This window comes from Lissotriton vulgaris, chromosome 2_1 (genome assembly GCF_964263255.1).
Source record: "Lissotriton vulgaris chromosome 2_1, aLisVul1.2, whole genome shotgun sequence".
Classification (NCBI taxonomy): Eukaryota; Metazoa; Chordata; class Amphibia; order Caudata; family Salamandridae; genus Lissotriton; species Lissotriton vulgaris.
Window position 1 is genome coordinate 431144310 of NC_141687.1, and position 14339 is coordinate 431158648.

The 14339-nt window shown below is 43.6% G+C and overlaps 1 protein-coding gene across 1 annotated transcript in view; it reads right to left on the minus strand.

The window, feature by feature from the left end:
• LOC147730524 (gamma-crystallin M1-1-like) overlaps positions 1-13636 on the minus strand; it is a 58627-nt gene extending 44991 nt beyond the window's left edge. Inside the window, exons 1-2 of the mRNA XM_086954081.1 lie at positions 13610-13636; positions 13403-13474 (exon numbers count right to left, since the gene is read on the minus strand). Of these exons, the coding sequence (XP_086810207.1) occupies positions 13403-13474; positions 13610-13636 (99 nt within the window). The remainder of the gene's footprint in view (positions 1-13402; positions 13475-13609) is intronic.
• Positions 13637-14339: the final 703 nt, after the last annotated feature.

The window sequence follows — 14339 nt, forward strand, 5'->3', positions numbered from 1 at the left end:
AGTGGTTCCAGGCTCCGACTCCACCGCAGCATCTGTGGTCCCATGATGTGACATTGACACCATCAAGTCAATCACTCGTGGCTTGACCCTCGACACTTCATTGACCTTGCACTACCAGTGAACCCGATGCCTTGCCACCAACACCGCATCACCTTCCCTAAGTCTTGCAACGTCCCGGGTGTCAATGGCGCAGCAACTCTCGATCACCTCCAGGAACCAATGCTTCTCTTTGTTCAGTGACACCTTACCTCCTTTATGCAATGCACCGTCCCACGTACCGATGTGCCAGCCACCTGCACTGACCATAAGGAACTGACGAGGAACCAGCCTCATCAACACCTCTCCTCTCCGGTGCCTCGCAATGTCTTTGTTTTGTCATCTGGAATAGCCAGGTCTTTATGTTCTTTCTGAATCTGGCATAGTTTTCTTCTTTGCGAATATGGGGGGGAGTTTGTTCCAGAGAGTGGGCCCTAGGACAGAGAAGGATCTACCTCCCATTCTCGCTAGTTTGAACCTAGGGGCCGTAAAGTTTGCTGCGGTCTGGGAGCACAGTTCTCTTCCCGGGATGTATGGGGTCGCTAGGGATTGCAGATACTTTGGTAGTTTGATTTATATATGTTGGATTTTTATCATTTTGGTCTTGTTTGAATCAGATAAATATTTGCTTCTGTGTGATTATGTGTGATAGAACTGCATTTAATATCAAAGAATTCATAGTTTGATTTGTATATGTTGGATTTTTATTGTTTTCATCTTGTTTGAATCAGATAAATATTGGCTATTTTTCTATACTCGTGTTGAGTCCTTAGGTGGTGTTTTCAATGTGCTACTGTGTGTGTGTCTGTGTTCACAAACACTTTACAAATTACCTCTTTAGTTTAGCCAGACTGCTCTGACCCAAGCTAACTGAAAGTGAGCCCAGGTAAACATAGTGTGTACTACACCTACCCTGTCTAGGATTGTGGGTCTCTACTTGTACAGGGTGCAAACCTCTGCCAGCTAGAGACCCCATTTCAAACTTAAATGCTGAACTTGATTCAACCTGACGCCACCTTCCTTAATTCGCTTTTACTTTGTTTGATGTTATAAGCACTGCAGAGGTGCTTCACAAAGGAGTTGTTTACAAACAGTGAGGCAGACTTTAGTGGGTATTAGGTGTGCAGAACAGTCAAAGGGCTACATGTTAAAACTGTGGTCAAGGTGGCTGCTGGGGTGGTTTTAGAAGGTGCTGACAGGGAGCAGGGTGTTTTATGGACTCGGTGGTAGTGCTACGGGACTAGTGAGATGCAGGGGAGGTGGGCGACATTTGAAAGTGGTGGGGCGCAAAGTGATTAGCATACAGCACCGTAGCGAGCGAGCGCAGCGAGCGATCCCAAACCCCAAAAGAAAATTTTGAAAAAAACGAAGAAACATCGTGCATTTTCAAGCAAATTTGAGAAAGCAGGAAGGTTAATAAAGCAATTGTGAAAGTGCAGTTATTACATTAATAGATGGCATAGCATAGGTAGCTGCTTATTCAGTATAACCACAGAGCTTCATACATTCCGCCCTATTATTGCCCAGGTGCTGAATTCAGACTATAAGACTTTCATGGAAATCTCAGCTCTAAGAGTAGAAGAAATTGCATAGCAGTTGGGAAACAGATTTCACAAAGCATTGGGAACCACGCCTTACCTTTACCATTAGAACGCATGCGACTATCACGCATGTCTTTCCACACAGATGATAGTGTTAAGGTGAAACAAAATGTACTTAATATGCCATTTGATCAGTAAAATCTGTGTAGTCTCCAAATGGAACAAACACATTAGACCTCCACCTCCAGCAACAAAATGGTTCAAACCTTACCTGCAGAATCACCAGCTATCAGCACTCACGGCTAGCAACATCACAGCCATGCATTGTTTGGGAAATCAACACATATCACTGCCCACACAACGATCACTGACAGTAAGAGCATTAACAGGACAGCCACCACTGGAAGCAACAATGATCGTGGAAATCCGCTGCAACCTCAAGTGCCCTCATTGCCAGTGATTCCTCTTAACTGACCCCTCGCCCCAAGTCAGGGATATTCAATGACTAAACTCCCTTTCAGAGGCACTATAAGACTTCACTGTCCTTGACAACAACTTTAGTACCAGGCACTTTCCGACCAAAGTTTTGTCAACATATGAGGGGCGTTTTAGGATGACCCTCACTTTCCCGAATAAATACAAAACCTCCACACCGATATTATCTCTACTAGCACTTCACGTCGAACAGCATCATACATACATCTCAACAAGGGCCCTAATGTCAACACCCAACTTTACTCAGCCATTACCTGACCTATTCCAAAGTACAATAATACCAGCAGAAAAAATATCTAACCCCGTCCTTGGCGACCCCCAAGCCAGCCTGTCCATCGCCAACCCTCCTAACCAACACCCATATCCACTCTTTCACTAATAATAATACAACTGCTTCTCCATCTGATTGAACAACTTTTGGCTTTTTATTCACAGTATCTTTAATAATGCCCTTTAGTGAAAAAAAAGTACTATCCGGCTCATATAGAGCCACCTGGTCTGGTCACCCAAATCCCAACATCTATTTAGATTAGGACACTCCTAGCAGCACACTGGGGCACTTGACACACAGCTACCTGGAGGTTTCCCCGGATAACGCATCAGGTCACAGAAAAAGACAAAAAGGCGACGTCTTTATTTAAAAGTGTTAACGGTGCCCACATGCCATGGTGAAAAAACGCACCTCTGCACTTATGTTTGAGGATAAACAAACCCTCGGCATACACCAGAACATAATTAATTACAAGTAATTTAAACTATCACTTAGGGAAACTTACAAAATGTGTCTAAGAGAACCCACTCTATCTGGGGAACAAAGAGAGTGTATGCGGAAACTGTAGTCTATATATTCATGAGACCGCAACAACAAGACCATAGTCTTTCAAACATCAATGAAGGTTAAATTACATGTGCTTCTTTAAACTGAGAACCAGATAATCTTTCCATATTTTAGCTCGTCATTTGCAAGCTTGTGTTAAATGCAGTCGCTTGAGATTAATTTAGTTACAAATTGTGAGACGAGACCAACAATGTTGAAAATAATCTGCCATTTTGTCAAACTATTTACCGCATTCCGCTGAATCAGTCTTGCATAGCCGAGTCAGAGTATAACAAAGTCCATGGAAAGATGTGTTCATTCACTCGTCAGACATTAGGTAAAGGAAGCTTTTACTTTCAAGACCAGATCCATATGCTACTTATTTCCAGCTGGTCGTCACCTGAAATCCCTCTATCTGGGGATTCATTTATTTAAAACAAATCTGCTTGTTGATGTCGCATACAGTAAATTACATTAGGAAATTCCTCTGCACAAACAGGCCTCTAGGCAGTTTAAGATGGACTCGCAAGCTAACCCAATCTACACAGGCTAGGAATAAGTTTGAGGCAACTCCCTAATAAATTACACCCTGCATACTGAGACTGCCTAATGAGATTTTTTGTTTACTTTTGTTAGTATTGAGTATTCTTTTGCTGATCTTTAGCAAGATGTATGCTTCATTCGGTTAACATTTTATAACTGCTATGTTTTCACATTCATTTAACCATACATTAGCATTTTAGTGCGTGCACAAAGTGCAGCGATTTAAGATTTATTCAAAAATCATCACTATTCAAGACACTAAAGATGCAAACAACTCTTGCGGACCTCAGGATAAGAAGAACTTGGATACCAAAGTCATCATTCCAGTCAATCACAGAACGCAACCGAATGGCAATACTATCGTAACCCAATTCTCTGTCTTTTCCAATAAGGTCTAAAATTAAATATTTTTAAATCCGACAAAAATATTTTGAAAGATGCTGCACGAACAGCAAGTTAATACTGGTCAGTGATTGATTTCATTTTTAAGCAACTTAATGTGTGACTTTAACCTTCATTAAAAATATACATATTCCAAAATATGTCTGCTGGGCTGGCACAACAGTCCATATAAAAAATGGAGTCAGGGTGCAAGGATTCGTGTTTGGCTCTCAATACTAGAGATGGTGGCACAGTGCCCCTGCTTTCCCTTTCTGTGTAAACCTGTGGCCAGGTTCGAACTACATGGAAGTCTACATGCTTGGATCAATAACTTGGAGTTGCCCACGGGTTTGCAAGGGAGCCAAAAATAAACTAAATGCCTAAATACAAAGAAGAATTCACAGGGATATACCGAACACAGGCATTGTTAGTGGTCTCTACGATAGAAATATATATATTTTAATGTAACTACCTTCGAATTAATTTTCAATTCTATGTGGCAGCCACCCTTTGCACGGTAGGTTAAATACTTTCTTTATTTAGGTATGTTTGTATTTGGGAGACGGGGGTGCCTTACAGTTGAATCTGCATTCTCCATGCACTAAAACGACCTGTCATCCTAACACGTCAGATAACACGTCAGACAAAAAGAATACCACTAAAATGCCCGCCTGTGACTTATACAACACTTCTAAAAGTTAAAAAAGCAGTCGCAATTGCATGCGATTTACACTAATATACAGTGTGCAACTGTAATATAAATATTTAAGTGATAATCTGTAATAATTCAACTAGCTTACTCACACACGGTCATCTCTGGATGAGGGAACCGACGGCGACGTTACAGCAGCGCGTAAACGCACGCATCCCGGTGAAATGGCCAATCACTGCATGGCTTCACTGAGTGATTGGCCATTAAGTTGTGGCTGAGGCAGTATGTGCCACCCCCAAGCGCGGCATCCAATGATGGATGCTGCGCGGTGGACCAGCCAATCCTGGCTAGGGGGGGCACATTTGCTGCTCGCCCTGTCGCCTCTTGTAAACCCGGGCTACGGCAGGCTATCAAGTACCCCACCGTCCCGCTGGGGAACTTACAGTGCGCATGCTTGGGCAAGTTGCAACCCATATTGCACTTGCGCACTACGGTCTGTCTGTTGCAGCCTGAGTGTGTGGACTGGACTGTCTGTCACGTGACTCAAGCTGCAGCAGGCCACCCCACCCACCTGCGCACTCCGAAATCGCCGGGTGTGTCCCGGCAGCTGACTTGTTGAAATGTACACACTTGTACATATTGTTAAAGGATTGCCGCAGCCGCGATGCAGGTCCATGTGGCTGGTGAGGCTGCGCCCCTACGCCCCAATGGACGCACCGCACCTGGTGAGATGATTTACTAAGATTTTCCAATTATTTCTGACCTACTCTTGAGGGACTATTGAATTATGTTCCAATTCAAAGGATATTAACCTGACTTATGTCTGACTAACTCGCAGAGTTTAAAAGTAAGCCATGAATACTACAAGCAGTGCTATAAGTGGACCGGGTCCTACCTGTGCTCAACACCGCCAGTTCTGAAAAGCAGTTGCTGAGACTTTTTTGCCCTCGCCCTCAGAGGTCAATCAAAAATCTTAACTTTTGATGTAACTACGAAGAGACTCCTTATAATACTTTCCCTCTCATCATTTCAGAACAGAAGAATTTTCAATATTAAAGACAATACAGCCATAGTTGTTGCTTATTTATCTTATGTAACTAACAACCATTGACAAAGCCAATATGCCTAACTTGTTGTAGGTGTAATGTTACTTGCTGTATTATATATCGAGGTTCTTGCTGATATGCCCCCTATCTAACTTCTTTCTCTTGCAATGATGCACACTTTGCTTGTCATTTAAAATTAAATAAAAGAGTTCTCCTCAGAATTTCTATACTTCGGGAAATGGTAATTTTACTTCTCAGCCTACAAGCCGCAGAGAGGTCGGACTGGCCTTCTGAATTGCAGGACAAGGGAGTGCCCATTGACCACCCTTTCGTTACTTTCTATAAACATCGGGCACTGGGCAGACCCACATTTGTAAATGTAAATACACAAATGCAGAAATCACGAGTGCACATGTCCAACCCATTAGTTAATCGCCCCTGCAGTGATGACAATTTTTGTCCAGTGAATCTACCATTGCACTTTATGCCCATGAAACTTTAAGCACCGAGGTATATTGTTACCTTGCCCATTTAGTTGAGTTTTGCTGCGGTTTCCCGATCCTACGAGCGTACCCCGCTGGCCTTTCATATATATGTGCACGCTCTGCTGTATCTGCAGAAAGTGAACAAAGGGTATTGTTTTCAATTGAGTTATCGGATGTCACCTGAATTTTTCTTTTTGATTGTGGTCAGTGGTGTTTACAATGCACTAATCTGACTGCATTTCTTGGCTGAAATTTGTTCAATTTGATGGTGACATTTGGTTTTCAAATATATTTTGTAGCACACGGTCCTGCCCAGTCGCCACCACTTTTCCTCAAATATATTTTGAAGCTCTGGCCTTTTTTTTGGCCAATTCCTCTCCTCTACTTACCATTACAAATTGCTTTCTTTAAACCTTATTTAGAAAAGAGCTCCTTTCAAACCTGTCCTTTCCAGTCAATGAACTCATTTTGTATGTTCTATCTTCACTTGCCTCCTTGAATAATTGTGGATTCGAATTATTTTGCTAGAACACATAAGTAAACACTCGGGCCACTGTGTGAGTATTCCTTAACTCCGTGGTGAGATTATGAAGAGAAATCAGTGCTGCCGGCCCCAATTTCCCATGGATTAATAATGGGGATCACACGTTAAACTCCTCGGAATAACCTTCCGGGCCCATAATTACCAGGTCCTTTTAAGCAGATTTTGCAGAATCTTAGGAGCTCAACGCTCCCATTTACCGCCTGCTCCAAGCAGATAGTGAAAGGGGGCTGAGGACCGGTGCAGGCCGGGGACGTGCAGGCCTGTCGTGACCATCGCAGGGTGTGGTGTAGGTCGGGGTAACATTGCCTGTTCACCGCCTCCCGTTGTTCTGATGGGGACAGGAAGGGGTTGGGGTGTGTCTCTGCCAGCAGCCTCGCACCTCTATTCGTGGTTTTACTGGGTCAGGATCCGCACCCAGGAAAACCAGATTCACTGTTTCCAGACTCCGTCATTTCTGATCCAAAAGACAAGGCCATTCAAAGTTGCCCAGAACAGCATCCCCCAGAGACGCTGTGCTTCAAAGTCCTAAAAAGACCACATTCTCTCCTAGGCCAAGACTCATGGGTGAATCACAAAGGTTTTGCTGTGAGCAGGTCTAACTTACTCCTAGGTACTCCTGACTTAAGTATTCCTGGAGTTCAGGAGGAAGCCTGTGGCACTCTAAAAGTAGTTGCAGCAAATGCTTTGTGACTTGAGCCAGGTGTTTTGAAGGACACAACCCGCCTTGGAATCTGCCAGTTCCTGTGTCGATTCTTGAAGTTGAGCGCCAGTCTTAACACAGTGTATATTACATAGTATTGTACGGGTTGTGGTGTAAAGTATGAGGCGGCGCTCGACGATAAAAGGTAGATTCCACAGAAACAAAACAAAAACGCCGAGCGAATATGACATGTGGTAATTGTGTAGCTTTAAATCCCTCCCCTAAACAGTAAATAAATCACACTGAGGGATGGCTTGTGGAGCAGTATTCAGTACTGAACGTAGGGACATTATTAACGTTTACTTGTTTTGAAACTTGGAGCTGATGTAGGCAGTGGCTCACCCATTGTCACACACTCACACCACCTTTGACTGGGATTATTTATGAGGAGGGGGGGGGGGTGTTATTTTGAATATCTGAGCATGCCTTCAGTCTCACTACTGGAGTTAGAAATGGTATTGCCACTGGGACATTTAATGGTTATGGCATTAGCCAAGACCTTTTGATTTTACTTCAAGTGGCTTTCAATCAGCTCTCTTCTTCTATTGGTCCGTTGTGTCATTTATATTCTGCATCCGCCTACTCCAGCATACAGCATAGGGCAATGGGCCTGTCACTTCAGCCACTGGCTAACTTCACTTTGAGTAACTGCATCGTGCTCTTTCACGATGAGCAAATCCGCGCACAAGGAGTTTCCTTCAGTACTATTGTTTTTGTTTTTACTCTATTATTACTATAGTGTTGCCTTTGGGTTTAGATCCTGATGTGGTAGCAGGAAGTTTTCACCAGGTTATCATGCTGCTTTTGATATGAGCACAGGGCACATTCCAGCTTGAGCAGTTCCTGTTGCCTGCTAATGCTGATGTAAATTCCTTTTTGAATGACCTTTGTTTATCTGACTGCTGTTTTATTACAGCAGACCCGATTGCGTTCATTTGAAACAGTTTTTTATGAAGTTTTCCTCTGGTATGCATGCAATGAAGTACATTTATATCTACTCTCCTGTATGTAATTGCTGGACTTAGCACTCTCTGCTAGTCATCACCAAAGGTGTTGCCTTCACCTCTCCTGTTTTCGTAATTTGTTTTTGTTGGCATAAGGACTCTGTTGACTTTACCATTGTTAGGCAGTGCTAAAGTGCTTGTGCTCTCTACCTAAAACATGGTCAAATTGGTCTAAACTTGATTGGCCCATACTAGAGGGGGCGGCATCGCTGCCGCTATTAAAACTATATATCCATGGACATGGAAGGCTATGGATATTGCAGGATGCGAAAGCGCTTACTTTTCAGTTTCTGTCAATCCTCATTTTTCTTTTTCCGGCCTACTTATTTACCGGCCTCCTGGCCCCGATGCTGCCTTCAGAGCTGCCCTTCCCGATGTGGTTAGTTCCTTGGCCCTGAAAACTGCTAATTTTAATATTATTGGGGACCTCAATCTGCATTTTGACTCTCCCTGTCCCTCGGCGGCCAGCAGTACATGTGCTGACTTGGAGGCTCTCCAACTTTTTCAATTAGTTCAACATAATACGCACATTGGTGGTCATATCCTTGATCCTTTTTTTACCTCCATAACATCGGCCAAAGTATTGCCCCTAGACCTATGGCCTGGACAGACCACCACCTAATTGAATGCCATCTGTTACTTGAGGATCTTCCTGCAATCGCCTCTACTCCCGCCATTCTCAGGCGCCCCTGGAAAAAGTTAAAACTTAATGATTTTCATCAGCTGCTAGACGAAGTCCCTTTGGCCCCTTTTACAGATGTGGAATCCGGTTACAACCTTTATTGTAGCTGGCTTACCAATGCGCTAGACAAGCTTATCCCTCTCACCCTGTCCAAACAACAGCGCACTCATTCCAGCCCCTGGTATGATGACACTCTTCGGCTACAAAAAAAATCGTGTAAACAAGCCGAAAGACAGTGGCGCAAGTCATATGATCCGGTCAAGAAAGCCTTGTACCGTGCCACCACCAAGAAATATCACAGAGCTATTTGTAGGGCCCGAGCCTCCCACTTCTCTCGTGAGTTTAATGCTAGCAACAACCCTAGCAAACTTATCTTTAAAGCATTGAAAGACCTTGCCATCTGCAGAACCTCCACCACTGTGATCTGCTCTTCCTCCCATTGCGAGGATTTGGCCACTTTTTTTGTTGACAAAGTGGAAGGTATTTATCGCGCCTTTCCCAATCCTACTGACCCTCGACAGAGTACCATAGCTACTTCTAAAATCTCTATGTCACTATCCCATCTCTCAGAGCTTTCCATGGAGGAGTTTGATAAACTTGTTATCAGAGTGAAATCAGGCTCTCCAAAAGACCCCCTGCGGCCTGCACAATTCAGAGATTCCCCTTCCTTTTGCCTCCCTCCTCTTCGTGAACTCATCAATCTGTCCCTGACTTCGGGTTCGGTACCCCTTGCCTGGAAACAGGCGCAGGTGGTCCCTATTCTGAAGAAACCTGCTCTGGACCCCAAAAAAGCAGAAAACTACCGTCCCATTTCGCTCCTCCCGTGGGCTGCCAAATTGACTGAGGCTCATGTCAATACCATTCTTGCAAACCATCTCCATTCTGCGAACATTTTAGATCCTACGCAGAATGGCTTTAGGCCCGGTCACAGTACTGAGACTGCGCTCCTGTACATGGCTGAACACCTTCGCATGTTGGTGGATTCTGGTCACACGGCGGCACTTGTGCTTCTCGATCTAAGTGCCGCCTTCGACACTGTCTCCCATGACATCCTACTCCAACGTCTGGTTGAGGCTGGGGTGGACAAGTTGGCTCTTGATTGGTTCAGATCTTTTCTATCTGATCGCTCCTTCAGGGTCACTACTCCCCCCTTCGAATCCAAACCACATGTGATTGCCCAGGGAGTTCCACAGGGATCGGCTTTAAGCCCCACCTTATTTAACCTTTATGTCCAGCCGCTAGCTGATGTCGCCATGCGTGGGAACCTTTCCATCGTGTCCTACGCAGACGACACTCAGCTGGCGGTTGCACTTAGTGGGGCTTCCGATCTCGAGGCAGCCAAGTTCCGCGAGGGACTTATATCCGTGGCCCAGTGGATGAATGACAATTTCCTGCAACTGAACGCTAAGAAAACCGAGGTGCTCATTGTGGGAAAACAAATTCATCTGTGGGGCGATAGCTGGTGGCCTCAAGAGCTCGGCTCCACTCCTACCCCCGTTACCGAAGTAAAAAATCTCGGGGTGTGGTTTGACTCCCAGCTGAGTTTTTCCACCCATACTAAAAAGACTGCTGCATCTTGCTTTGGGATTTTGCGTCAGCTTCGGTCCACCTTTAAATTTTTTGACGCTCCCACCCGCCAACTTATCGTGCAAGCCATGATCTTGTCCAAATTGGACTACGCCAGCTCCCTTTTTCTTGGAGTCAACCAGGCTGAGCTCTCCCGCCTCCAACGCGTTCAGAACGCTGCCGCCAGGGCTCTGGTTGGCTTGCCCAAATTTTGCTCAGCCAGGAGAACTATCTATAACCTCCATTGGCTCCCAGTGGCACAGAGAATTAAATTTAAAACTTTGATCTTGACTTTTAAAATCCTTAAATTCTCTTCCCCTCCTATTCTCCAGCAACTTATCTCTCCCTATGTGCCTACTCGCACTCTGAGGTCCTCTGCTCTCCATCTTGCCACAATTCCCCGCTTCAAGAGATCCAGGGCTGGCGGACGTTCCTTCCAAGTCCTTGCTGCTAAGCTATGGAATTCCTTGCCTGTCCATATCCGGGCCATCGAGGGGCTCCTCGCTTTTAGGAAGGCGGTAAAGACCTTCCTTTTCCCCTTGGCACCTTAGTTCTGTTGTTGTTGTGTTTTCTTTTGTCCGGTCCCCTGGCTTTTGTCCTCGCGCCAGGACGCCCCTTTGCTGGGGCAGCTGCGCGTGTAATAAATCCAGTTAACATAACATAACATAACATAACATAACATAACATAACTTGTACTACATGCATCAAGGACCTGTAAGTTAAATGCTACTAGTGGGCCTGCATCACTCATTGTGTCACCCACTAACAGGGGAATAGCTTTGGGGGGAGAGGGTGTTTGGGGTGTTCCGCCCCCCAAATAAATGTATTTTCTGGTAAATACAGGTGCTTTTGGATGGGTATGGTGAGGTGTCTGTCAGATTTCCCCAGAAATGTTTACATACAAAGAAACAAAATCACACACACTCGCTTGAGAAGGTGTAAACCTTTGGTGCCAATCCTTGTCTATCAATGTTAGTAGATTGACATTTGGGTCAAGACCCAAGGTTGGTTGCATGGGAATACCGATGTACCACCCTAGGCGCACAGTAGCTCATAGAGTACATATGTGTTTTTGGGTGAATTTTCCAATGAAAATCCTGCTTGCTTTGGATAATAAATCACAATCCAATACTTTCCTCTATGAACCAAACCTAGTGCAAGTCGTTAATAAATCTGGACTACATATTTTTACCTTGGTTTCTTGAGCCATAGTTATTTGCCATGGCTCACTCTTGCTGCACCAAATCACACATTCCCTACTGCAACAACTCAGTCACAATTCAACTCGTAAAGCCAAAGGGTAGTCTTTAAGGAGCTTCATTCTTTGGGGCATATTATCAAGGAACGGTGTTATATTTATTGCTGCTTTAGCGATAGAAAACTGTTGCTAAAGCGGCGATAATGGGCTTGATAATATGCACTTGTGAATTCCCATAGAAGCCCATGTTCTGGTGTTAACATGGGCTTCTATGGGAATTCTCTACGGCATATTATCAAGCACATTATCGCCGCTTTAGCTGCAGTTTTCTGCCGCTAAAACGGCGATAATTAGAACGCCATGCTTGATAATATGCCCCTTTGTTTCTCAACTCACTCGTACTCTGATAATATTTTTCCTTATCTTATTTACTCTAGCATTACCCTCTGCCTTGCCCACAATCTATCAGTGAATAAAGAACATAACAAAAAGGGATTTTTTTTACACATGAAAGTGTAATCATTCCAAAAGTATTTTGTATCAAGATTGTTATTAACTTCGGTAGGAATAATATATTGAGTCTGACATTTTATCAAAATAATAAAAAATCAGAACTCTAGCCAATGCAAAAACGGATTACATTATTTTTTGCCGTGTATTAATATTGTTCGCCTCTCTACCCCCCTCGTGAGTCTCAAACAAGACGAAAGACATGTCGCTACATCTCGCTGAACAATGATTATTACTATTGAAGCCACCTTTAGAGTAAGAAACACATACGGTTTACAACAGTGTTCTGTCGCTTTCAAGAGAAAAGTGGGTGTTTACAATTAATATTTTAATGGCAAAATGATGCTTTCAACGTTAATAAAATCTGCAGTAATTTGTTGCCATGGCTGGTTTGAGAACCCGGCTGTGTTTGTCGAAGCTTTTGTTTTTCAAGACCTTTCCTTTTGAATTATTTCATTTGTCCAGCAGATGGTAATATTGCACAGTTTTTCGGCATTTGAATTCTCAATTTCTCGCTATTCTTCAATCCCAGTTACATTAAACTAATAAGTAAAGATATGATCACCCAATGATAAGAACGACTACTGACAAAGCTATTAGAATAACTTAAAGAGGCAGATTGTAGTACATTACAAGTTATCTTTCTAGTCTTTATGGAACTTACTTGTATGGTATTCTGTATTCTATATTCTGTGCTTTGTATGTTCTGTATTCTACTATGTGGCAGTTTACTGGCTGCTGCTGCAGTGAAGGGTCCGCTCCTATTCTACTCTTTATCTCAAATAAAGAACCCTTCAAACTTTGCCTACTTGGCCATTGGAATTCATTTACTACAACTTTTTGGCGACATCTACTTGAACCCATCACAGTTGTGCAAACTTTTGAAGCCAAGAGCGGACTAAACTGAGGTGTTTCTCCTCCCTTTTATCCTGTGGTTTCCGTTGGCAGAGTGACTGTCGAGTCTTTTTTAAGCAGTTTGAAGTGTACTTCCCTTGACGGAGTGAGTACCTCGTTTTATTCAAGTGCATAGAACTTCGTTATATTAGTTTGACTAATTTTGTGGTTTCCAACAACTTTCTGACCGTACGGTGACATTTCTGTTATTCATACTTTGAGAGTGTGGTTTTTAATGTTATCACTGGACAACAGTGACTCTCATTCTATGTTGGAATCCTTCTCGTGGCTCTCTTCTACCCGCTTACCTCAATCTGCCCTTCAAGTCTTCGGTGTCTGTCTGGCTGTCCTGCTCTCCCTTCGCTTCTCCCCGCAATGCTCTGATGACGTATTAGAATGCGCAGGGGGAGTTGGTAGATCCTTTGATGACGCTTGGGTTACCATCCAATCACCGATTTTCAGTTCATGCTCCAGTTCTTTTGTGGCGTTTCAGGGCTTAACAGGAGACACGTCACCACGCAACGCAGCCGTAAGGAAGCCATTTTGGGTTGCTGTCGAAACCCGACGAAATCACCTCCAGTAACGCAATCTTCTCCGACGATCCACACGTCTGTAGTGCACTAAAGTTTGTGGATTTATTCGGCGATACACACGCCAGTTGTGTACCTGTCTTCACATCTTACTCTTTGACAAAGTTTATCCGGATGCCATTTACGTCTCGGTGTCACGCATTCTTCATCGGCGATTTGTGAATTCAACAGCTTGCAATTTCACAAGCATTTGACTCCAATCTGTCAGTGTATGTCTACGACGATATACACGTCAATCTCAGGTACATTGTGAAAAATATAAAAATTTGAAGACTATTCTTGTTTAGTAGTTTGTCAATACCACTTCATTAGTTTTATTTCACAATTATTTCCTCAGTTCTTTTTGGCTTCAGTGTGCATATTATTTCATTATGTCTGACCAAGCTGTTTCTCAAAATTGTTCTGAAATATTACCAGCTTTCTTCCAAGCCCAGGTCACCTACCATATCTTGGGAAGATTGGTTTCCCATGTTTGATAACTACTTGGATGCGTTAGATGCACAAGAATATTCTGCCAAACGCAAAAAGGCTCTTTTATTGAGCTCACTTGGGAAAAAAGGTTAGCGTGTCTTTAAGTTTTTACCACAGGTTCTTCAAGTCGGTGCACAAGCTCCTTTAAATGAATAAAAGGAAGCTATTTCTCGCTTGGAAGTGA